This window comes from Leptonotus elevatus, chromosome 21 (genome assembly GCF_054856555.1).
Source record: "Leptonotus elevatus isolate MCC_2025b chromosome 21, RoL_Lele_1.0, whole genome shotgun sequence".
Taxonomy (NCBI): Eukaryota; Metazoa; Chordata; class Actinopteri; order Syngnathiformes; family Syngnathidae; genus Leptonotus; species Leptonotus elevatus.
In genome coordinates, this window is record NC_141259.1 from 15,783,736 (window position 1) to 15,810,595 (window position 26,860).

The window sequence follows — 26,860 nt, forward strand, 5'->3', positions numbered from 1 at the left end:
GCCCGCTCGCTCTCTCTCTCTCCTCATCCTCCTCCTCCTCCTCCTCTTCCTCTTAGTCCCGAGCAGTGCATCCTTTCCTCACCTTCCTCATCGGTGGAGCTCCTTCTTCTTCCTCATCTGGCACCCACCGGTTGCCGCCACGCGGGTGCTTATCTTCATTTTTTATTTTTTTTTTTTGCTGTTTTGTTTTCCCGATTTTGCTGCTGCTGCTTGATCATCATCAATATGACGACAGCCAAGGACGGCAACGCGCTGAAAGCGGCTCAGCAGCAGGAGCAGGTAGCGGCAAAAAAATCAGCTGGCATGCAAAATCCGTCGCAGCCCGTTTGGGGCAGAAAGTGCGCCTCACTCACCTTGCTGCAGAGTCCAATGAACTTCATGTGTGTGCGTGCGTGCGTGCGTGCGTGCGTGCGTGTGCGTAAGCAGCGGCGTGATGGATGGTGTTGTTTCAACAGCATTACGTTGGCACGCTCGCCAAGTCGACATCAGGTGACTTCTTGGCATGTCAACGTTCTTCCAATCCACGGCTCCTTTTTGGCGGCGAGACGGAAGCCTCACTTTATCGCGGAGGACAACATTAATGCCGGCAATTGGGAGACGCGGCAGCGACGCGTCCGCTGGCGGCACGCAAGAATAAGAAAGTCAATTGAAGAATGAATGCGTGTGTATTTACAAAATATGAGGCTAACGTGCGCAAGCGCGCCGTAAACACTGTAAGCGGGAACGTCGGCGGCAAAACACGTGAAGAGCAAAAACTGCCGGCAGAAAAAAAATCGACCAACACGTATCAGGTCAACAATGTAACAGCTGCAGTACGATCAACATCTGCACATACTGTGCAATACCAAACTGCACTGCAGCAACAGTAATAGCAATTGTCGGCAGCATTGTTCAGCAAAAACTGTAGTCAGCAACGACATAAACTCCAGCACTAAAAACTATTCGCAGTAGAATGACAGACATATCAGCAAAATGAGGAAAAGCCTACTAGAACATCAGAAGCTAATTAATCAAAGTCAATGTGATTGGTTAATTCTGAACACAGCCTCATCTGTAGTATTGAGAGGGTGTGCACACTTATGCAAGCATCATTCTCTCACTTGTGTATTTTTGGTTACCCTTTTGCAAAAACAGCTTTTTTCCGTGTACTTTGACGGATTATTGAAAATGACGAAAAGCTCGCATTTGAACAGGGGTGTGTAGACTTTTAATCATATTTACTGTGTACATATAGAGCTCTGGAGACACGAAATCATTTTCTCCAGTTAAAAGCTTTAAATGTCAATATTTGTATTTTGTCGTTGTGTGGGCCATAAACGATCGACTCCGATGTTTTTGATAGCGTAGCGGTTTGCGTAGCGCGCAGTCGCGCGCAGTCGCGCGCGCGGCGGCTGCGGTGAACGTTGTCCAAAAGGGAACGGCTGCTTTTGCGACGAGCTGTCGCGGCTGATGAATGTCGGAGTTGAGCGCGTGAGGTCCTGTCGCCGCGTCCTGATGGATGGACGGCACGGGCCGAAGACGGCGGCCGGCTCGGCCCAGATAGCGCCGGCCGGCCGCTAATCAGCCGCTCGCAGGCCGCTCAGTCGGTCAGGACGCCAATTGGGGATCATTTTGCGCCTTTTTCACGCCTCCACATTTGGAGGACAATTTGGGCACCATTTGTCTTGTCAGTTTTTTTGTTTTTTTTTAGGGTTTGAGGCGGCTCGGCCCGGCGCGTGGTTAGCACTTCTGGCTCACTGGACTAAAAGGTTCGGGGGTTGGAATGTGAGCAGAAGGCCAGTGTGGTTCATTTGCATCCATTTGATTGGATGTGAAGATCTTCAATGCAACAAAGATGAAAAAGTCCGCTTGGCTTCATGCTAATAAACAATGCTAGCGACTTGCTAGCAGTTAGCAGTGATTGTTGCAATTTTTTAGGAGCAACGAATACTTGGACACAAATGTTGATACTATGACAATACTCATCGTGGGCACATATGAATTCTCCTCTTATTAAGTATTATCCTGCCATCTGGTGGCCAAGGTGAGTACACCAGAAGGAGCAGCACCAGGGAGTGGATTGCAGCATTAAATGATCAACAAACGTTCTCATTCTTTACATTTTGATCATGACAGACCTGGTACGACTTTTTTTCAAATTAACTTTTTAAACTTGTGTTTGTTTGTTTGTTGTTGTGTTATTTAAAAAGCAACACTGTGGGCTGGCAATGTTTCTGGACGCGTCCATTGGGCTTGTTTATGGAGCGCAATCCGCGGCTTTGTCTCTTTCGCATTGTAACTGCTGCTTAAAAAAAACACATGCCGATGACACGCCGGCCATTGCTGTTGCCATGGCAGCCACTCATCACCTTCACTTAAATCGACACGCACGCACGCACGCACGCACACAAATGAACGAGACATCTGTAAATCAATCAATGAATCAATAAGAGGCTGGACTGGGAGTCAGTTTGGGGCCAATTTGCTTTTTTTTGGCGCTGTGAGGTCATCAGTGTGCTTTAAAAAAAAAAAAGTTTTTAAGCTTAAACATGTTGCGGGTCATATTAACGCATGGACTTTTTTTGGTGTGTGCCAGAGAAACAAACGGCAAAATGAAATGCACTTGTTGATGTTTGTGTGAAAATGAGCGGTGACGTTTCAAGCAGCTGTAATTGTTTTCATGATGGTGAGCACGGCCCGGTTTGCCGGTTCTGGCAGGCAGTTGCTATTCAGCTTCTTCCCGCAGCGATCGAGGCTCGGCGCGGCTTTCAAGTCGGATGGCATTCAATGAGGAGGGCTCGAGCTCGGGTTCGAGCTCGGGTTCGAGCTCGGCCTTGCGCGGCGAGCGAGCGAGCCGGCCGGCCCCGACGATCGGCCCTTTTTTGCCGCCTTACGAGGCTCAGGCCGGCGTGAGAACATCTGCGGCCCGAAATCAAAGCGAGGCAAAAAGTCGTCTTGATCCATTTTTTTTTTTTAAGTTGACGCATTTGACTTTGGCGTTTTGGGATGAAAGCCTCCATCGGACAACGACAAGGAAGCAAATAAGTGGCGGCGCAGCTGGTCAACGGATCGCCGATGCTAATAACGAAAGATGACATTTGTTTTATTTCAATGGGGAAAGTTGAAATGAGTCCAATTCAATACACTCCAAAATAATATCTGAAAAGCATTAAATACCATTTCAATAATTTGCTTTAAAAATAAACGCCTTACAGATCAATTGATTCAACTTTTCAACATGCAACCGTGACTCTCTATAACTAACGCTAGCAACCAAAGATAAACTTAGCTCCTCCCCCTCTCAGTTGAGATCTATTACAATTTCCTTGACACCATTTAATAATTGTATATTTTCCATTGGGGTTATTTTGCTGTTTCAGATCAAACCTGAAAACTGCAAAAATAATAAAAAATAGTTGCGTGTGTCCAAAAGGGGAAAAACAAAAATCGGAATTTGTAACCAGACGGAGTTGAAATAAAAAGCTCATGGCCGCTATCTGATCCTCTGGCCGGCCTTTTTTTGTGCTGAGATCAGACAAAGAAAAATCCCGCCGCCGCCGCCGGCGTTTTTGTTTCACCTCTGAAGATGCCATCAAGCGCGAACGCCACAAGATCAGGAAACGCGCTGACGTCCATGTTGACTGCGTTTGAGGTTTTTCCGAGATGTTGTATTTGTAGCAGGAGATCACATGATTACACTTTAATAGTATAGTTGGGGGGCTGCAGGGGGGAGGGGGGGGGCTGCGCATGGCGTGACGAGATCAGCGATGATGCTGCGGGGTCCTTTTTGCGTGGCGTGGGCTCGATTGCAATCGTAATAAAAGCTTCAAGCGTGCAGGCAGGCAAGCTTTTCGGAACTTATCGAACTCGCAGTCCAAGAAATTGTTAAGCGGCGTAATATTGAAACCTGACTGACTTCATCGGCGCGCCTTATGCATCGTATTTGCAATATTTTCAAACGACGTCACCGCGACGCCGGGTCACCTGACGCGACGTCGTTGAGCAGATTTCCCGATGAGATGCGAGGCGGAGATGATGATGACTTTTCAAAGAGCTAATTGGCGGCCCGTTTCCGCCTCCGTCCTCGACTGAGAAGCGGACGCAGCTCGCAGCCTGACGATGATCGGCCGATTGCTTGCTCTTAAATCTCGTTTTAATGCGCTGATGAATATTCAGTGAGGAAAATCATCCCGTCTGGCGAATAGCGTTCACATTCAACCATAGGTATTCGTGAAAATGCTCCGATACTACAAAACCCGATACTCACCTGTCTTATGCTGTACTTTTCTTTCCGTTCCGTTCCGTTCCGTCTTCAATTCCGCTTATCCGGGGTCGGGTCGCGGGGGCAGCAGCTTTAGCAGGGAAGCCCAGACTTCCCTCTCCCCAGCCACTTCAGCCAGCTCCTCCGACGGGATCCCGAGGCGTTCCCAGGCCAGCCGTGAGACGTAGTCTCTCCAGCGTGTCCTGGGTCGTCCCCGGGGCCTCCTGCCGGTAGGACATGCCCGGAACACCTCCCCAGGGAGGCGCCCAGGAGGCATCCGAACCAGATGCCCCAGCCACCTCAACTGCTTCCTCTCAACGCGGAGGAGTAGCGGCTCGACGCTGAGTCCCTCCCGAATGACCGAGCTTCTCACCCTATCTCTAATTTCTTTCCTCGCGGATAATATTCCATTGAGTATTTAATTAAAGCAAAACGTCAGAATTGTAGTAAAGGCCGCTGCAGTCGGTTTTCCGCTTTCTCAAATGCTGTTGAAACCTCTTTTGAAAGTGTAACGATAATAACAGCTTCAATGCAAATTTGGAATTCTAACACTTGTTCATTTGAAATATTAACAGTATGATCAATTGAAACGCGGAGCCAAATTCTGGATTCAAACCCTATCCCAGAAAAAGCAAACTGGTCTGAAAGCCTGTTTTGAGTCCGAGACCCTCAACATGTCTTTGAAAGCTGAAGTCGTGTTTGTAGCGCAAAATCCTCATTTCTAATCCCAAAAGTCAAACTAAGCCTGACTTGAAAGCCTGATTTGGAAAGCCTGACTTGAAACAATGTTTTCAAACTCTTGTCATGTCGACATTGCTTGACATCTTGACAGCTGTTTTCAAACCCTTGTTTTTAAACGCTGATCCTGTTTGGAAAAGCGAAACCTAATAACGAGCTGCAGAAGTTGCCGGTGTCATCGAACGGTTGAATTTGCTCGCCGTTCGCCGGGCGGGAGCGCCGAGCAGGTTCGTTGGCCGCTGGCTGCATGCCGGCGCCTGATTGGCCGCCGGCTGTTATCTGCAAACACGGGTCGTCATCGGCATGCTCTTGTTGGAAGATGCTGACTTTGTCCCCCGTCTTGTTGTTAATGCAATTTTTTTATTTGAACTGAATAAGAGGTGAGGTGTCAAAATTGGGGGCGTGTCCCGCCTCGCCGCTCAGGTGCTCGCCGCCCCGCCTCGCCATTTGACATTTAGCGTCCGAAAGCCTGGCTCTCGCTCGTTGGCTCCACGCGGGAATAACGAAGGCGCTTGGAATTGAGCGGATTTTTTTCATGTGACAGCGGCGGCGGGAAAGTGGGCGGCGTGCCACCAGGTCGACCCCCCGCCCCCGCCTCCGCCCAACCACCCCCCCCCCCCTCCCTCGCCAATGCTGTTGTCTGTCATGTTCCCAGATTTGACTTTGCATCCAAAACAGCTTCTCGTGGTCTGGATTTATTGTCTTGTTCGTTACCATGGCGATGCCGCAGATCAAAGCTGCTTGTTTTTGTTCTCTTGTAAAAGTCATGCAAACAAAGAAGACTTTCACACCTACCGTGACTCCGTAAAGTAACCCCGGCTTGAAACCCGACTATGGAAGCCGGCTTCCAAAACCCCGTCCCTAGCTTGACAGCGTAACCCGAGCTTTAAAACCCTAGCTTGAAAACCCTTAATTCAAACCTGCGCTGAAATCCTGCGCCTGGCTTGCAATCCTGACCCTTCTTTAAAAACCTGCCACGAAACCTTAACCTTTATTGAAAAGCATGCAATTTTGAAACCCTATTTTGAAACCTTAACGCTGGCTGGAAACCCAATTTTGAAGCCCGACTTACAAAGCCCGCCCCCTTGCACGTACTTTTGATTTATTGAACTTTATTTTGAGCTGTCTTCATTCCGATTGCGCAAGGCGCTTATTAGCATGAATAACTGTCAGGTGGTCTTTTTTTATTTATTTTGTTCAAGACTGCGGCTATTCGCAAAATGGCGACCAGGTTGGAATGCAATCTTCCAGCCAATCTGCTGGGTCAATCTAATGAACCCAACGTTGGGTAAAAGGAACGCAATCTGCTGAAAACACACACAGCGAGTGGCTTAAGAAAACAAGCCGGCCTTTTTTGACAAATGACTTCTTCGGCGGCGACTCGGCGCAGCGAAAGTGATTTTGTTTGCGACGGCGTGCCGCCGCTGGCCGAGTGAACTGGCGAAGGTTCCAATCAGCGCGGCTGTCTGCGGCCGGCCCACATATCACAACGCGGCCACTCGTTTACTGGCCACACAACTCTTATTGCGCAATAATGGCGCATGCTCGCCAGCAGGCGCCTGAATAAAGCCGCTAATAGAGCAATTATTCTCCAACAAAAGGTCACCTCAGGCATGACGACGGGCGCGGAAATCAATAAAGCTCCCAATTAGGCCGGCATCGGGCCCTGGCCTGCATGGGCCCCGCCCGCCCGCCCGCCAGCCCCCCCCCGCACGTTTTTGCTCGCCAGCCGGCTGCCAGACGTCCGCAAGCAGATCGCCTTTCTTTTCGCTTTCAGATTACATCGCAGTTTTTATTTCACTCCGCCTTTCTCGGCCGTCGTGAAAAATGCATGACCTTGTCATGTGACCACTCGCGACTTATGGGGCGAAACAATTCATCGAATTCAAATCAACATCGTCGAATGCAAATTTCAAATGCATACTGTAAAAAACGCAACTTGTATTTTTAGGTGCTAAATTGGAACATCGTTAAAATATCGATTATTGACATTAAGCAAGTCCGTTTTTGCTGCGTTTTTTTTTTTTTTTACTTTGAAACTCTTCTTTCTGTGTTGTGAAAAGTTGTATTTATGTCTTTGAAAAGGACAACGTATTGTACAACTTCTGCCTATAACTCATATCTCTATTCTTGTTATTGTATTGTATTCATTATTTATTTGTTTCCAATTAATCGGCGATTGGAGTTTTATTGTAAGTGGAGCAATCTTACCAGGAAGTACTTGAACATTTTTATTGCTACTTGAAATCGCCGATCTTGGCTGAGGATTGTTTTCGATTGTCTCCTTCCCGACATCTAAAAACGTCTCAAGTCGCTCGACGTTTTGCGTCTCGCAATCCTGCCGGCGCAGCGACTTCATTAATCGGAGGGTGTAAAATTAGACGGCGGTAATTTGGATAAAATGCTCTGCGGGACGTCCTGCTATTAAGAGTGCGCGGCATGTCGGCCGTTCAAGGTCACCGCTCGGCGTAGGAGAAAAAGTGAACTTCCTTCGTGTTGCTCGTTGTTTGATTCCTCCTCTGTATTATATGGAAAAGTCAATGAGGCCAAAAAAAAACGAGGTGTTAAGTAGTTATTATAATAATTGTTGATCCTTTGACAAAAGCATGTCAGCTAACTCTTATTGAGACACGGGAAAAAAAAAGCATGAGCCACATGCTGCTTCACCAGCTGATCACTTGTAGCAGCCATTTTTAGTAAATGCCCATTTGCATGTTGCTCTCGTTTCACACTTGTTCATAATGGATAACAGCCACATGCTGCTTCACCAGCGTATTAATTGCTCACATGAGGTCGCCTGTGCTACAAAATGTCTCGTTTTGTTACCGCTTGATGAAAAGATAACGGCGGTTATTTCCGCCAGCCTCGCAAAAGATTAGCTGTCGTCAAACGCAATCGAACGAGGCGCCGACAAAGCGACACCGACGGGCTCGCCCTCCGGTCTCGGTCACACGCTATCGACGCAACAAAAACCTCGTTAGGCGGCTTTTCCCCGCCGCATATTGATCGACGTCATGCGCGTTCACGTTCGCGCGGGCGTCACGTCACGCCTTTGAACTTTCGGCCCGCCGCCTGACAGTCACGTCGGAGGAGGACGCGGACGCGGAGGAGGACGCGGACGCTTCCTGCGGGCTGCTCGGCGAGGTCGTAGGACGCAGAAAAAACAACAACCACAAGTTCACTTTTAAAACTTCAGCTGTCGACATTTTATGTTCGGCGAGGAAGGCGTGATTCAAAAGGTCAAATCATCTGTAAAGGTTATTTCAGCATTTCAGCTTCATCCTGAAATTTCAGCCAAAAGGCCAAACTTTTTGCGAGTCGTGTCAGTTTTGTTTTCGACTCTTCTTGGAGTTCCGTTTGGTTGTCGCGTGTGTCTTGTTTTCAACACGGCAGTCATTTGCAGCGCCGGGTACACCAGGTGGCGCTCTAGAGTGGATTCCGTCCTCCTTGGCAAGCAGGAATTTTGCTGTTTGCCTTGGTTGCTCTGCTCCAATCATGTGTGGTGTTCCGCAGGGCTCAATCTTGGGGCCCTGTTGTTTTCATTGTATTTGCTGTCCCTGGATTCCAGCTTGAGGAAATCTGATATGTGGAAACACAATATTGCGCTTCGTGAAATTTCAGTCAAAATGCTCTAAAATGGCCGGTCGTGAATGCTCCTTCAGTTTTCCTTCCTGTTAATTCCAATGAAACGTTTTTTGGGAACGCACATTTTGGCAGTTTCGAAATCCATTTTCAACCTCCAAGTGGAGCTGGCGGGTGGCGGGACGAGGGCAGGAAGTGCAAATTTAGCGCACGCGCGCACCCGCAGCGCTAGCAACAGGAAGTCAAACACTTGGGGATGTTCTCGGAGGGCGTTGCCATGGAGACCCAGCGGGATACAACGAGATGCGATTTCTAATTCAGGCGTCTTGAGCTTTCCGTGTCTTTCAACTTCCTCTTTGCTTCCGAGACTTTTCATGCGCTTCCTGTTCCGTCCGCTTGGCTTCGTTTCTCCCCAGAAAAGCGGACACTTTTCTTTGTTTGTTTGTTTTTGGCGTGTTGTTTGTCCATCAGTGGCGAGCAAATGACTTCTCATGCGTACCCGGAGAGCACTTCAATCAGACATAATGTCGGCGATACGCAGCCGAGACTCTTTTCTTTTCTGTTCATATTTTGCGCGAGGAGCCGATAAAAAAAAAGAAAAGAAGAAAGAAAATACATTAGCCCGAGCAAACATCAGCAGGGGCCGCTTTTTATGAGACCCCCGCGCCCGCAAACGCGAGTATGCGGCCGCATCTCATTTCAAGCGAGTGCGCAGCCGCGTGTATTGTTTCCGTGACGGCAATTTATTTTTGCCGTAGTGGCGAGACGGCGGCGCGTCACGGGATGAAGGCGCGAGATGATAAGAACAAAAAGAAAAGTAACTTTTCAATTCTTCACGCTCGCGTCGCCGTGCCGACGCGAGCGGAATAGCAAAAACTTCCTGTTCCAATGTTAAGCAAAAAAAAAAAAAAAACATTTTAGGCCTTCAAGTAAACTTTGATTTTCACACGCATTTACGAGGAAAAAAAAAGATCTATTAAAAGCATCAGCTTATGAATCCATAAAGTAAAATGGATTCAATGACTAATTTGTTAAAAACCCAGGCCTGCTAAAAATAGCCCGCTAGCTTCATGCTAGCATCCAATGAAAGCATCATTGACATGAAAACGCTTAGCATCGAAAGCTGTGGTGTTAATTTTTTGGGATGTAAAATGAGCATCTTGCTGTACAGTCGTAGGAGAAGAAGAAGAAGTCTTGCTTTGTTTGTGTGCATCGTGACTGTATTACACTGCCTCCCGGTGGCCGAGGCGGGCACATCAGAAGGAGCAGCACAAAGATTGGAATCGCAGCATGAAATCATCATCGTCCAAACTGTTTGTGATGAATTTTCTGTGGTGCTTGACGCTTTTGATTGACATTTTCAGGAACAAAAGTCCATTTTGTATGGAAGCAGCACTTTTTATTCATGTTATGAATAACGTTTTTGTTATTCCTGGAGGGGGGGGGGTGGGAATAGGAATTACATTTGAAAGTTGTATGGCCCAGTCTGATTTGGCAACAAGAATCTTCCCTCTCGTAGGAAATCCACGGCCGGCGAGCGCGCCAATCCATGTAAAAAAAATGAAATCAAATAATGTAGCGATGAAGGCCAGAAAAAAAATGAAATCAAATAATGTAACGATGAAGGCCAGAAAATAAAAGAAATCAAATAATGTAACGATGAAGGCCAGAAAAAAAAAATCAAATAATGTAACGATGAAGGCCAGAAAAAAAATGAAATCAAATAATGTAGCGATGAAGGCCAGAAAAAAAAAAATCAAATAATGTAACGATGAAGGCCAGAAAAAAAAAAAATCAAATAATGTAGCGATGAAGGACAGAAAAAAAAAAAATCAAATAATGTAACGATGAAGGCCAGAAAATAAAAGAAATCAAATAATGTAACGATGAAGGCCAGAAAAAAAAAAAATCAAATAATGTAGCGATGAAGGACAGAAAAAAAAAAAATCAAATAATGTAGCGATGAAGGACAGAAAAAAAAAAATCAAATAATGTAGCGATGAAGGACAGAAAAAAAAAAATCAAATAATGTAACGATGAAGGCCAGAAAAAAAAAAAATCAAATAATGTAGCGATGAAGGACAGAAAAAAAAAAATCAAATAATGTAGCGATGAAGGACAGAAAAAAAAAAAATCAAATAATGTAGCGATGAAGGACAGAAAAAAAAAAAATCAAATAATGTAACGATGAAGGCCAATCTGCACGGACGCTCGCTGACGATACGTCCCGAGGGTCGGCAAATGAGATGAAAGGCTTCCGCATTGTTCTGCTTTTGTCGACAAGATGAACGTGCGCACGATGGCAAACAAGCGTGCGCGCGCGCGCGTGCGTCACAGTGCATGTGCATCAAGATGAGGTGTAAACCATGAGCCTCAATGAACCCTGCTTCTCGACCACCTCTACCGCGTGCGCGTGTGCGTGCGTGCCCCGAGGCTGACTGCTGTTGCCCAATTTGCATCCAGGCTGTCATCCAATCAGCTGCTTGTTATTTATAGCCCAGCCCAAAGAAGGCCAATAAATGTCAATAATCGGCACGGAGCGGCTGTCACGCTCTGCACGCATCCCATAATCACACCCGAGTCGTCGAGCTCCTCTTCTCCACAATCCCTTCCACATTTTACACACTTTTCTTATCCACGCACGCACGCGCGCGCACGCACACACACTCTCTTTCTCTTGAGTGGGATTTACAGTCAAATTGAAAGAAGCTTTGTTCGGAAAGCAGAAGATCAGCACATAATTACTCGAAAAAGGGATTCTTGTGCGTGCGTGTGTGCGTGCGTGGACGGAGCGACGGCAGGGACGAGTGAGCCTCTCGATTGCACCTCCGATTGTTGAAGTTGTTTTTGCGTTCTTCGCTTTGCCTTTTGGATCCTTTTGGATCCTAAACGGCTCTCGCGCTAACGAAAGTCAAAATAGGCCGACTGGTCCCGTTCCGCCGGCGAACGGCGCCTTGGGCTGGTTTTCAATTAAGGCGCGGGGGTCACCCGGAGGTCACATGCCGGTTAGAGCGCTACGTTGTTCTCGTGACGTCCCGCTTCTTTATCTTCTCTCGTACCATTTGGACTTCAGGTCTTTTCAATCCAACCTTTAAATGATCTCAACGTGATGTCGTTGGCGTAATTCCTGTTGAAAATGTGAGATTTTCCAATCGTGTGTACAGGAACTGACGTGCAACGTTGGTTTTCGTGATTAAGCTTTTCGAGAAAGTCTGACTAAAAACAAAACATAGCAAAGTGAGGAACCATCTTCCTGTTTTTTTTTTGTTTGTTTTTTTAATAATGTAATCGTGTTTCTAAATGTCTTCATCAAATGCTTGCCACTTTTTGTCATATTGTGTACATTTTTTATTAAGACGACAACAACAACCCTCCCGGCCTGCTCGGCAACATTCGGGCAAGTCGGGGCGACGTCATTGCAACAATGACAAAAGTCAGGCCTTCAAAATAAAAGCAGTTTCATCACACCTCTTATTTTGAAGGTCAGATTCTGACAGGATGCACTTTGCCCATGTTGCCCAAGTGAAAGCTTGCCGTCAGATGAAACCTGTCGAATGTCACCCAACAACAAACAACGGCAACGAATTACATGGCGCATATATTTTTTATGAAAACAATTTGAACAAAACAAAAACCTAAACTATGCAAAAACCAGGACAAAGTTTCACAGTAGCTTGTAGTTGTGAAGGTTAGGAGCTTCATTTAGAAAGGCCTCATCCCTGTCTAATGTAAAAGTAGTGCTTTGCTGCCATCTTGTGGCATCTATTGCCAATTATAAAGCTTTTTTTGCAGGGTTGCAAATATTCACAATTTCGTCTGAAGCGTGCGTTCCGATCTCCTCTTTTCTTGCAAGTCGTTTGCGTTCGGGCCATTCGGGTTTGCGCTCATAACGTCTCATTAAAGGAATTAAAGGAAGTCGCGCCAGTTTTCTACGTTTGTCCAAAGTCCTGTGATCGAACGTGTCGATGTTGTGCTGTCATACAAGGTTTGCAAGGTCGTCAAGGTTGTTTTTAACGAGCAAGCCCCTCGAACCCCCACCCCACCCCCCACCCCCACCCCCCCGCCCCCGCCCTCATCGTCCCCTCGTCCGCCGCGATGCGTTCACTGCGCAGATGTGTCACAGGTTGTGTTTGCTTGTCAAACCCGTCGGCGGCCCGCGCGCGGATCATTAGGAAAATTCGTCTTCCTCCTCCTCCTCCTCTTCCTCCTCCCACCGTCACCCTTGTTTTTCTCCTTGAAATCCACGAGGCGGCGAGTGTTTGCACCCCCCCCCCGCGCCGCCCCCCCCCCTTGTACTGCGCTTCCTCTGATTCATCTTGTTAGGTGGTTCGCGATGGTCTTGTAGTCACTCCTCTTATTTCTGCTCCTTCCAATTTTCTGTATATTGTCTTCATCTGTGTGCAAATTGCTCCCTGATTGATTCACTCCCACAATGCATCCCCCCCTCCTGCCCCCCCCCCCTCCCATTTTGCAGGAGTTGGTGGGCAGCAACCCGCCGCAGAGGAACTGGAAGGGAATAGTGATCGCCCTCCTTGTCATTCTGGTCATCTGCTCGTTGATCGTCACCTCCGTCTTCCTGTTGACACCAGGTACGACCGGCACCGGCATCGGCACCGGCATCGGCTTACCCGTTGGCTCGCCGCCTTACATTATCATGCGCAGACACGCCCATTAGCTGGCCAATAAGCCGTAGCGCAGACACGGCAAACGAAGGAGCACGTCGCCGTCCTTTGCTCAACCGTCACTTTGGCTCGTAAAAAGTCCTGACGTCCGAAAGTCCTTCTCGCTTCGTTAAGCAGCAAACTCGGGTTGACCTTCAAGTGCGGCTTTGGGCCTTCGCAGTCCTTCGGAGTTCATTACCTCCCCCAAGGAGGGTGACATTTGGCTGTCAATGACGGTCAAACGACTGCAAAATGTTGCCCGAAGACGTCAACGTTCAATTGTGGTGAGTGCTGGCGAGGACTATTTGGAATTCGGAATTTCCGGATGAACTCAAAATGACTTCTTTGGCAGACTTTGACCTTTTCGACGCACATCACGTGTTGAACAATTCGCTACTTTTGCACTCGTTGCTCTTCTCCAACAAGGAAATAAAAAGTGCAACATTCACAACATGTAACCTTGATCCTTGAAAGTAACTGATTATTTCGGCCAACTGGAATTTGACGGACCGTGTTCCCGCGCTAATTCGCGGCTCGGATATTGAGGCGTCACATTTGTGACCGTCACCTCATCAATTGCCTCAATTTGGGGTTTTCTGGCTATTTTTCTTCCTTCGAAGTCGGGCCAGTCAAAAAATGTATCATAAAGAAGAAAAATATTTTTTTTGTCACTTCAAAGTATACGTTGATTTTTTTTGGGGGGGGGGGGCTGGTTGGGGGTGGGGGGGGTCATCCCTGTTCCCTCATTTTGGATGCGTTCAGAAATATGCTCCGAGCACACTGTTCCGTTTGGACCGTTCGCAAACTCAGAACATTGTTCAAATGTGCCGATTGGTGAGACAAGGCGCCGCAAAAATGGAGCCCAAAGCGTCAGGCTCTTCTTCTTCTTCTTCTTCTTCCTCTTCTTCTTCTTCTTCTTCTTCTTCTTCTTCTTCTTCTTCTTCTTCTTCTTCTTCTTCTTCTTCTTCTATTACAGGAGGGTCACGCATCGCCCGCAAAAAGTGAGGGAACACGATCATTTCAATTCCCGTCTCGCTCTGGCAGAAAGCCGTTTTGGAAATTGTGAGTCGGATGCAAATTCAACGGCGTTTGTCGAAGGTTCGGGGTTTCATGAAGACGCCACTTCCTGTCCTCGGAGCGTTACGACGCTTGCAGATGAGCCCCTCGTTTGAAAATGAGGTCAGCGAGCGCTCGCATTAGCGTACCAAAAACTGCTGACACAGCTCGCACTTTGAGATAAAGGCGAGAAGTTGAGCCAAGGAAAAGGAATTTGCTGCTCGCCATTTATGAGAACGAATTCATCTGTCCAAGTCCGCCTTCGAATCCGTACATCTGGTTTTCGTAAGCGAGTGGAAAAAGCCGCCGTTTATCCTTTCAACGTCGCCGTCGGACGCGACTCCTCGCTAAAAGATAATCTAGCGGTGGCGGGCGACTGCCGTCAGAGGTGTTTGTCTTTCCGTGAAGATGTCGGAGAGGATTAGCGGCCGCGCGTCCATCGGTTCCGCGCCGCCGCCGCCGCCGCCGCGACACGCCTTTGAGTTGAATTGCGTCTTTGCCGTCTTGTCACGTTCACATCTTTGTGTCATTGCGTCCGGATGAGTTGCCGTCTGCGTGTCCTCAGCGACTTCTGGAAACTTTCAAAGCGAATCCCATTCGACTTCACACGTTTGTTGGATTTATCGCAAAAAGATGCTCTTTGATGTTTTTGGGCCTCTCGCTCCAAAATCCAAAAAGGCTGAAATCAAACGTGATTGGCTGGCATCTTCGGAGGCAATTGCGCTCCAAAAAACGACATTTCATTACAATAAACCTGCACCATAACCCGCTGAGCACATACTTAATATGAAATCGTCAACACGGCTTGTGCACTGGAGCGAGTTGTTATGGACGGAAATGTCAACGACGCCGTCTGCTCGCTGCAACTTTTTGGAATACAAATTGCGCCGGCAGACCGTCTCGGAGGCTTTTGGGGGTAAAACGATCTTGTCAGTGGGCGAGTAACATCAAAGCTTTCGCTCACCTGACATTTGATTTGCAGCCCGTGAACCTTGACCTACTCGAACCTAACCAGACCCTCACCCCCATCTGATCGACCAAATCCTAATCTAACCTCTAAAACTCAACCTCGCTACCATTTTAACCGTAGCAATCAGAAACCCGTCACCCTGATCAACCCTCGTTAGCCACTTTCTTTGTTTTCAGTGCATGCAAATGAGCTCCGACTGTACGATAACAGTAAGATCGTTTTTGCATTCTCTTTTTTTTTTTTTTTTTTTTATTAAAGTTTTTGCATTATTTTTTTTTTTTTTTTTTTTTTTTTTAATTAAAGTTTTTGCATTCTTTTTTTTTTTTTTAATTAAAGTTTTTTTTCTTTTTTTTTCTTTTTTTTTTTTAATTAAAGTTTTTGCATTCTCTTTTTTTTTTATTTTTATTTTTTTATTAAAGTTTTTGCATTCTCAACTCTGCTGAATCAGCTGCTTTCAGATCCCAGTTGTCATTTTTTTGCTGCCGGCAAGCGTTTGGATCTGAAGCGTCGTCGCCTGCGTGATTAGCAACATTCCCGCCGTGCCCGCGCAAAAACCTCGCCTCTACTTTGTCTTTGAACTCGAGACGAGACGTCGCCTCGTACGCGCAAAAAACTGACAACCGCGGTTAAGAAGACGGATTCCCGCCGATACGACGCCACGTTGATCCCGAAATGCCGCTTGGTCTCGTCTTGCCAGGAGATTCCTTGCGGGGGGGGAAATAAATCCCAACAAAATGTGTTTTTAAAGCGGAAGCAGCGCAAGGTTAATCGCGTCCGGCAGTTTGGTGATGTGAGATGAAATGAAGAGTTTGTGGGAGCGGGGAAGGTGCTGCTCTCAATTCAAGCTGATCTCGGGTTCCGGGCTCGCGCTTCCGATGCGTCGTCTTCATTGTTTCAGCTTTGTACGTTCGCACCCTGCATAAAAATCCAGAGGGCAAAATCGATATTCATGCTCATATTCTCTCCAAAAATGGTGTTGGTTTCTTTTTGTTTCCAGATGAAGACGACCGTCTGGCTCTCAAGGGCAAAGTGATGGTCGAGGACCTTTTCGGAAAAGATTTCAGGGTTCACGACCCCAACGCTCGATGGATCAGCAGTAAGTGCGGCTTTTATTTTCACACTTTTTGCCCCGGCGCATCTTTTATGAGCGGCGTCCGGCTGCATTGGCAGATTTGGAGATGTTTGCATCTGGACCTCAAGTTATGATTCTTCTATGTCGGCCCATGTGATCATTAAGAGCTCGGGTTTGCTTCACTGGTCTGCGTAATTGGACTCTTCGTCCTTTCCTGGCTCGGTTTGAAGCGCACTGATGTGTTGCGCCTGCCAAGAAATCCTCCCCATTTTTTTTTTTTTTTTTTTTTTACATTTGACATCTAATTCTGGACCGTAAAGGCCATTCACGTCCAACCAGAACACGAATCTCTGACAGGTTTTCAACATCAGCGCTTGTCAGCCTTCAATTCCGTCTTTTTCATCTCACCGAGTCTGTCGCGCGTAAATATCAGCAGCAAAATATATATATATATATATAAAAAATATTTTGTTTATTTACGTATGCTTTTACTTTGACGATGTTTCTTCAATCCAAAGAAGAATCCCTCAATTCAACCTTTTGCGCCGCTGCTCGATGATGCAAGCTATGAACTCCCAAAATCCAATTGAGTGCAAAAAGGAAGCCTTTGCGTTCCAAACGGTTTGTTGGCCATGAAATATGTCAAACGTTGTCGTCAGCCAATAAAACGGCCATTTAAGTGCCTCGTATTTGCGGCGTCTGGTCGGCGGCGAAACTCTGCCGCGCGCTTGCGTGCACGGAGCCATTTGTTGCGCACGTCCAATTACCTGCGAGCGCAGCGCTCATATTTCTCCCGCCCGGTGCGGGAGGCGCTCGCGGCTGCCGCGATTGCCGCAGTAAATAAACGACGCCGCCAACACTCAACACGGCTGGAGGGCACCGACGGCGAGGAAGGGAAATGATAGACTTTATTTCCCGCCGCACTAAAAGCGCCACCAGGCGTGACGACGCAGACGTGACGGGATAACGAGGCTGATTTTCTTTTCCCAGCGATTGGCTCTCGTATATATTTTCTCGTTAGCGGTCACGCCGGCGAGCACGGTGATTGTTGGGCCTCATTGGTGTGATGGCGACCTCCGTTCGCCGTATGTTGCGCAAGCATGCCACGCCTCCCCGGCGGCCCGCGTTGCGGTCCAACGGGCTTCGCGGGGGAACAAAAGTGCTCTTAACACATCTGGAGGCCAACATCTGTTCAGTGTCGAGCCGAACAGAAGCTGCGCGGCAGGCGGGTTCAACCGTACGACATCTTGTTATCTGCGCTGGGAGGTTAAATATGTTGTTGTTGCGAGTTTAATCGCGTGTCGCGTTTTCTCCAAAGGATTCAACAAACAACGCAATCTTCAAATTCAATCAAACTTGATTTGTATTGGATATTTCATATATTGAAAATGCAACAAAGCTAACAAATACATGCACGCACGCACGCACGCACGCACGCACGCACGCACGCACGCACGCACGCACGCACATACACATACTCACCCACACACAAAAAAAAAATAATATATATATATATATATATATATATATATAAATATATATATATAAAAAAAATAAAATAAATAAAGAGCAATAATGATGACATTTCCGAATGAACAATACTGAGCTCTTTATAAAAAAAAAATAATAATAAAAAAAAAGAAAAAGAAAAAAGAAAATGCAACACGAAGTGCTTTACAGAGCTTAAAAACAATCCATTGTCAAAAATGGTGCTTGGGTTCTTTACAAATTGGGAATTTTTAAGTCTTGTCATTTTGGTGAAGTTTAACTTCGTCCAGCAGGAAATTCACTCGCATCCGCGACTTCGCATCCAAAATGCATTTCTGAAAGGTAACAATTGGCCTCGCCTGCGTCATCAGGAGACGCCGCTCATGACGTCATCGGCGTAACGGCTGAAGACGCCTCATGCAGTAGTTTAATACTTCGGGATGGATTTGGCATTCGTCGCTTGCTCCGATGGGGGCTGAAAATGGAATCATAAAAGCGCCGACCGTCACTTGGCCGCCGCTTTTATGTTTCCTTAACACAATTAAGACGCTAAATGAAGTGATCACGCCGCTCCGTCATTACGCAGTGTAAAATTTTAGCGCTTCCACTTGAAGATGATCAAATAATGAATTTCTACTTTATCTGTTCCTCACCAACGAGCACTTGAACGCTTTTAATGGTTGTTAGCGCTCGAGAATAATAATATAAACCTTTCTTAGTTGCTACTACTGCTTCTTATAAGATTAGCGGTTTATTGTTTTTCGGTTAAAATGAGTTCTAATATGAGAACATATGAAAGTGGATGTTCTGGAAAGTAATTGCTTGTATAGAAATATGCTCTGAAATGTGAAATCATATTTCAATTTCTGCTCTGATTTTTAGCCTTTTTGCAATTCTCTTGCTATACTTTTTTTTTTTCTACTTTACTACAGCATACTACATGTTAGCATGTTAGCATGTTAGCATTCAAGATCAACAGGCTTCACATGAGCGCCAGTTCACGAGACGTTTCAAATGAGCAGAGCGGGTTGTTAGCATGCTAGTTATTAGCATGCTACATGTTGACAAAATGGACATTTTATTGGGGCTTAAAGTTAAACTGGCATGAAACTCTTGTTTCTAACCTGGCTTAACACCAATCATTTGAAAGACCTCAGCCAGTCTTGAAACCCCAATTTCAAACCCTTGTTCATGCTTGAAACCTGCTTTTTGAAACCATAAACCTGGTTTACAACGCTTATTCCAAAAGCATGAAAGTAGTTTGAAAACCTAAGTGAGGCTTGAAACCCTCATTTGAAAGCCAGAGCCAGGCTTAAAACATTGATTTTAAACCCATCTGAAACTTTTTGAAACCCTGGATTTGGAACCCTAAACCAGGCTTGAAACCCCAATTGGAAGCCATTTAAATTGCGGCCTTCTCACAAGTTTCTTCGCCCATGACTCGGCAGACCAAGAGTCTCCATTTGCTTCACGCGCCACAGCCGAACCTCGCAGAAGGACTATCACATCTAAGATAAGCAGAGCTGCAATGTTGTTGGATGCGCTGAACAGCATAAAAAGTAACCATTCCTAATCCAGACTTGTTAGGATCACCCTTAATTGTCACAGTCGAGAGGTTCGGAATTTAAGATGGCTGCGAGAGGATGAAAAGTCTCGTCTCATTCTTGACACAACAATTGCTTTAATTCCAGGAAACATCTAATAAGACGCCTTCTTTAACATTCGCTCCACGAAAAGTCTTAATTGGCATTGACGCGGCCGCAGTGCAAGAAAGAAGCCGCCTCTGCTCGCGGAGAAGGAAATATGGACGCCAAGGTCAATTTGAATAATAGAGCGCAGGTTTGACGCCTTATCAGACGGCGGAGACATCACGGGGGACGTTTGAGATAAGGCGACAAGGACTTTTACAGCTGATGCGGGTTTCCGTGGCGACAACCGGATTATCGCTCGTTATTAAAGATCGCCGGATAACAAAAAAGTTGCCGATTTTGCTCGTGGATGTCATGTGCTTTATTTTGAATGATCGCACGTGCTCGTCCAATGGGAACAAAATATGTTTGGTTACAAAAACATTTATGTCTCTGGACTGTGCGATTAAACAACAAAACAACAGAAAAACAATTGATTAGTTTTGTCTTTTCTTTAGCAATCGTCAGTCAAACTTTCAGCAAAACGGCAATTTCTTACCAAAAAATGGAGAAAACGAGCTTTTCCTCAAACAAACGTCACTCAGAAAAAGGACATTAATGATTTTTGCTTGAGTCAGACCTCAAACTATGAAACAACAAAACAAGACTTGAAACAGGCTTTTGAAGGCAAAGTATTTTATTTACAGATTTACACGAAAACTGCCGTGAAAAATCTCCAATCCAAAGTGATGCAACGGCGCCATCTACAGAGATCTGTTTGTCATTGCAGTGTCTTACAAACCTGAATTTCACCGACAAGTGTAAGGAAAAAAACTGCATACGTCTGGTTGAATGTGAGATTATTGGCATGATGCCAAAAAAAGTGCAGCTCGCCACCATCGGTATGGCGAGCGCGTGCGGCGGCCATCATTATAAATCTCCCACGCAGTGAGGTGATTGCTGTTAGGAGACGTCGCATAATAACAACATTATTCCGCCAACGCCAAGGTGAAACCCGGCCCCGCGAGCCCCCTGGGGACACCTCGCTGGGACTGGAGCAGCTGCTCGCCGTTTTTTAACGCGGCGGGCGGGAGCCGTTTGTTCCGCACGCAGCCAGCGAGAAATGTTGACTTTGACGCTGTCCTGTAACCACCGTGCGAGTTTTGTCCTTGTACCTCATGCCTGGACGAATCGTTTCAACTGTAAACACACCACAAATGATGTTCTCAATTCCGTCAGGATGCGTGACCTCGGGTTCCAAAGTAGCAAGCTACTTTTCAGTCGAGTCATTATCATGTGACAATAAAAGGGGTTGCCCAAATTGCAAATCGTTGAGTTTTTTCAGCAAGTAGCCGTTTCCACAGAACATTAAAATAAAAAAAACGTTTATCTTATTGACTTCCTTTTCTTTTGCTACACAAGTAACGACGCGAGCGTCACCTCTTAATGGGATTGCGCAACGGGCCATTCCCTTGCCAATGAGACGCAGCTAATTAGCACACACATTAAGTGTAAGCGCGCCGCGTTGATGTCGCGTCGTAGTCAGCGGTCGCGCCTTTAATGTTCCGAAAAAATGGTGGTCTTTCGTTTTGATAGCTGTCAATAGTCAGACGTTCTGTTTTTTAATACAAACGTAGGAAGAGAAAAGCATCTTTTTTTGTTACTTTTTCCCAGAAAAGCATTTTCGGTGCCAACGCTAGCTACGAAAACTTCACACACTCAAGTTGTTGCCTTGGATCGAAGTTCTGATCCAAGTTCTGCCTCTTAGCTTCTAAGATCGCTAACATTTTCCACTAAATCAGCCAATGGACAATTAATAATAGTTAGTTGAAGTTGATGTTGGTGACATCGAGTTGACTACTTTGCACTCATATTCCGTCTTTTAAACCCCAGAAAGCATTTTTTTTTTTTTAAAAATGGTGTAGCCATCTTTCATTTGACACAAGCAGTCATTAGTCAGTTGTTCTTTTTTTTAACACAAAGGGAGGAAGACAAAAGCGTCTTACACTCGCGTAGGTCTTGTCTCTGGACAATTTCAGCTCTCGCGTCGGCACGCTAGCCGCTAAAGCGGCAGACGTGGAAGCTGTCATCTTTGATTCAAGTCTGAACAAAGCGGGAAAGAACAAAAGGTTTGTGTGTTGTGTTTCATCACAGCAAGGAATATTCACGTTAAACCCACTTGCGCCTCCCGCCCCGCGACCGTTCTGTCTCTTAGCATTAGCTCGCCCTCGCAGGCTTGACTACGACCATTTGTGCAGCATAAGGACACAAAATCTGGTGCGCTTGGTGAGCTAGCCAGCCAGGCTAGCTTGATAAACCTAAGTCTCTACAATAATAGGGTTTTTTACCAATAATAATAGTTAGTTAGTGTTAGAGTAGACAATAATAGTATTGTACTCTTTGCGTGTTCAATTAACGGAATGGTGAGATTCTGGTGAAGAAGTCCCTTTGCAAAGGTATCATTAAAACAGAAGCTTCTGATGACAAAAACTGACGACACTCAAATCGTGTTCTGGTCAGATTGTGTGTCTTCTCTACTCCGGCACATCATTATTTATTGAAAAGTGGGTGAATACGAAAAGTATCCTCCCATCAGCCCACAGTACATTTGTTTACAACTCAGTGAATACAAGAAAATCCCCCCTTCTGTTCCCATAGGTATAAATCAGATTAGAGAAAAATAATAATAATCAGCCTGTGCCTCCGTTCCGACCGGCTGAGACCGGTACCAGACAAAACTCCCTTTAAGATAGCAAATGTAAAAACCCGTTGCCCTTCTTCTGAGAGTAACACAGATAAAAATACAATTCTATTCATTGAGCCATACTGCTATAACTAAATCCAAAACGGCTAAAATATCAATTAAAACTGAAAAACAATGTTAATAACTCATCATTAGTTAAACTCGTGAAGTGCTAATTGAAGTGCGGATGGATGCTAGCTTAATGCAAACTTTCCGTCTTTTAAAGCCTTTGAAAGCAGCGAGATTTGCGCAGCCGTGGTTTCATATGACGGAAACAAGCCGTCGCTATTCATGCTCTGTTCTTAACGCAAAAGGAGGAACATAAACGCGAACGAGGTGTCCCACATTCGTTGCCGAGCGGCTCGGAAGAATTTTCGAAGTCTCTTTGCAATTGCCGCCTTTGATTGAAAGATGCAAATCAGGGCGAGTTCCCAAGATGGATTGTGAATTCTGACTTCTCACAGTTGTATTTTTGCTTCAAAAAATATAGAAATGTAGGATTATTATTATTTTTTTACTTTTTTGACCTGATTCCTGTGCCTTTGTTCCTTCATTCCCACTTCCATTCCTTCATGTTTATCCAAGTATTGTTATCTTCCAGACCTTCTGCCTTCCACCTATTTTTGGTTTGGTTGCATCATTCGATCTTTGCTTCCTAGTTGCAACTTTTCTTCCTTCCTTCCTTCATTGTCTCTCTCCACTCGTCACACCTGTTTTTCTGCCTTCCTTCTCTACCTCCTTCCACCTCAGACTTACTTTTTCCATCTTTCCTTCCCTCCGGCCTTCATTTCCTCATCCCATCCGTCCACTTTATCTTCTCCAATCATTCTTCTTTTGCTTCAAACTACTTTTTTTTTCCTCCTTCCTTCCTTTGCCTTCCAATCCAAAAAGTGCGCTGCAGCTCTTTGCCCCCCCCCCCCCCCCCCTACCTCAGGACATGCTGTTTATTATAAACATTAGCGTTTCCACTCCTCTCCGTGCACGAGGCGTCCCCGTCACATTTGCATTATTTCCGTGCAGCTTTTTTTTTGTAGCACATAATAATAGCCTTCAACAAGCGCTTGAAAACCAACAATTGTCCGCCGGCGAGAGGAAGCGAGACAAAAGGGGGCGTCAAACGATGAGGGGAGCCACTCCGTCCTCCCACTCGCATGAAAAAAAGACATTTTGTATGCTTATGTTTTTAAGGCACACTATTTTACAACGCTGACTAAAAGCATTTCTCTGCCGCGCGCACGGCGACAGATAGACAAAAAAAACAGACAGATGGACGAAGGCTGATGCCTGATTTCCAAAACATTATGAAAAGTTCCCATCTGCAGCAACCCGCAGTTGTATTTTGTCAGCAGTTTCCTTCTTTGACGCATTTTGCTCATTTGTTCGCGCGCTCATTTATCAAAGAGAAGTGAAATTCCACTCGGGCTCCGGAAACGGAGGGGAAAAAAACTATTTTCTTTCTTTTTTTCATTGGAACCATAAAGGGAGCGAAATGCGGGCTATGTTGTGGTTTTATAACACATAAGTGTAGTTTAAGATTGTGTTTAGTGTTTTACGATCACATCTGCGCCATCGGGTTGCCGGGATTTAAGATTGTCGTCCTGCTGTTGCCTTTATGCGCACTCACGTAAATCACGCTCACTTTCACGTGCCGTTCGTACGCAAGCGCTCCTCGCAAATGATGCGGAACCCGGCAGAGGAAAGTCCTTTTTGCTTGGGGGGGGGGGGGGGGGGGGGGGTGGCCAAATATCCAATGGTGGCAAGTGACCTTTGATTTATTTCTATGATGACTTTCTACTTTTACTTCCTATTTGAAATCCGATATCTGTGCTTCCTAATCCTTACTTTTTTATTGGGTTTGTTGTTTGTTTGTTTTTCAACCTCTGTCATTTTTTTTCTGTTTTTGTTTTTGGTGCTCGTTCTTTTTTACTTTGCTTAAGTACATTTTTTTTTTTTTTTGCACACAACCAAAATAGTTTCTTATTCTGATTCTGAAACAGTACTTTTACTTTTACCTGTCTTTGTTTGAGGTCCGACTTGTTGGTGCGAGTACTTTTACCTCCTGTGCATAGGTTTGAATTGTGTGACTTTCAAACTAGTTTAAAAATAGACTTTACACGGATGTGATCGGCTGGATCGGATCAGCAGATATTTTGCAATTTTATACAAAATCAGTGATCGGTTATGATTTTCCCGATCGATTACAATGAAGTCATGGATTGGATCTGCAAAATAAAACATTACAATAAAACACAATCTTGTTCTACCAAATTAAAACCATAAATTTAATAAATAAATAAAAATATTATTGGTGGATAAATCTTCTGATCGGATCGGTAGTCGCTTTTTTTGTGTAATGGCTTAGTTTAAAAGAAAAGTAAAAAAAAAACACATTAAGATTCTGAACTGACTTTGTGTCTGTCTGCTGTGTCTTATTTAAATTTGGACGCGTGTTGTCCCTAAAATGTTGCATTGTCATCAAATGAAGACTAACACAAGTGGCCCAAAAAGAGGCAATGACGCAAGCATGCGGTCGGCAGTGCCGGCCTCGCTCACGCCTGCGGCCCAAGGCGCGACGCCGTATTAATAATAATAAGACCGAGCGCCATGAGAGGGGCCATAGATCAGAGTGGCAAGCGGCACCCTGGGCGAACACGGCCCCGCCCCGGCGAGGTTCGCTGGGTAAAACGAGCCATGGATGGAAGGGAAGCGCTAACGCCTCAGGTGGCGAGAAAAAAAAAACAGCTGCCGGCCTTGAAGAGCGAGCGAGCGAGAGAGAGAGAGAGAGAGAGACAGAATGGAGAGTTTGAGAGGCGATGCAGGGACGATAAGCACTCAAGTGATGAGGCGGGAGGGAGGGAGGGGGGAGGGGGGGAGAGGAGGACAGCGGGAGAGAGTCACTGCATCACCGTTTGGCAGCAGGAAAGACACAAACTTTTATTTAAGAGGAACTCGTCTCGACAAGCTTCATCCAGCTCACCTTCGCAAATAAACGGATATAATAACTTTCATGCAGACACTTTCAAACATGTGAGTAACTTAGTTACTTGATTGTGAAAAGTAACTCATTTAGACCTTTCTTCCAATACTTTATTGAAAGTGCAGTGACGTTTACGAATAAAGTGTTATTATATTATATTATTTTTATTATTTTTATTATTTTTATTATTTTTATTATTTTTATTATTTTTATTATTTTTATTATTTTTATTATTATTATATTATTATCCATCCATCCATCCATTTTCTGTACCGCTTGTCCTCACAAGGGTCGCAGGGGGTTGCTGGAGCCTATCCCAGCTGGCTTCGGGCAGTAGGCGGGGTAATTATATTATTATAATATTTCTGAATAAAAATAAAAGAAAGCAACCTTTTCCGACTGATCATAAGTATTTTTATTTTATTTAAAAATGAGTCTTTATGGATTTCACTTTCATAAGCAGGTTACTTGTTTTTATGAAAAATAAAGTAACTGTCGTCAAGATGACGTCATTGACAGAAATGACACATTAACGCTTACTGTAAAAAATTATTGCTTTCTAATCGTTACTGGCATCATTGGAAAACGGCAGACAGCTGTTTTCTACATACAGATGTTATTCGCTGTTTTCTTTAAACGTGACGTTATTGCACATCACTTTCTCCAGTTGACAGCGACTCAAAATGTTTATTGTTTATGCGCAACCTGTCACTGCACGTTTTTCTTCTGTACGAATGATATTGAAATTGCACATCAATTCCAAAGTTGCCTTTGATACGAACGTTGCCCATCAGTCACTTTTTCACAATATTTTGTATTCCTTCAAATGGCGACTCTCTCCAAGGAGATCTTTGGCGAATGCGCCGCATGGCGCCAAAGTGGCATAATGAAGCCACTCTGCTTTCCACACGTGAGCTCTTTGTGAGCTTCTTAGTATTCTGCGGGATTTGTGGAACAAAGAGACAAGGAAAAAAAAGGGGGGGGGGAGGATGGTGGGATTGTGGGCTTTATCGCTCTAAAAATATCCGCCTTTGCTCCCCCGAGCACGTTGCCAATCAAAGCGGCTGTAATTGTAATTTAGTCACCTCTAATGGTCAATTAGCTAGCAGCTAGCAAACACGCCGCATAACAATCTCCGGGTGCTAATTAGCTCAGCCAGTGTGTGTGCGCGCGCGTGCGCGGCTTCGCATCAGAGGCGCGCTGGACTGAAGGTGGACGTGGAAGGCTTGTTAAACGAGGACGGCAACTTCCGGCGTCTTCCTACCTTGGAGGCTTTGCGGAGTCGCTTTGCAATTTGCATACGCGCAGGAATTGTTGGCCAAAAGCCAAATGGCCGACACAATTGGCACGCTTTCACATTCACCGTCGTCTGCCAGGAAGAACTTTGAGGACCAACACCGCGGAAATGATTTTATGCGCAGAGCACTTAATCAATCAATCAATAAATTCCCACCTCCTCCGCGGCGTATACCCCATAAAGTAGGGTGACCAGTTTTTGGCCCGGACACTCCCATTTTTGAGGCGAGCCTGGCGGATTTCACCAACCACATTGTTTTGTCACGACGCAGGTCCCGTCCCATTTCATTTTTTCTTTTCTTTTTTTGCCATGTATATGAATCATAGTGATATTCACGTAATTAGATCATAACTCGAACTACTTCCTGCATTGGCATCTAAGAATCATGGGAAATGTAGTCCTGCTATC

General features: G+C 45.6%; 1 protein-coding gene across 6 annotated transcripts in view; it reads left to right on the forward strand.

Annotated features, from left to right (window-relative positions):
- The window catches only part of dpp6a (dipeptidyl-peptidase 6a), a 101,872-nt gene that overhangs the window by 55,517 nt on the left and 19,495 nt on the right, over window positions 1–26,860 (forward strand). For 5 of the 6 annotated variants that reach the window (XM_086065513.1, XM_086065517.1, XM_086065515.1 and 2 more), the window contains exons 2-3: window positions 13,035–13,149; window positions 16,245–16,343. In XM_086065513.1, coding sequence (XP_085921639.1) covers window positions 13,035–13,149; window positions 16,245–16,343 — 214 coding nt within the window. Of the gene's footprint in view, window positions 1–61; window positions 280–13,034; window positions 13,150–16,244; window positions 16,344–26,860 lie in introns of those variants that run through there. The other variant, XM_086065514.1, reaches the window with a different exon arrangement.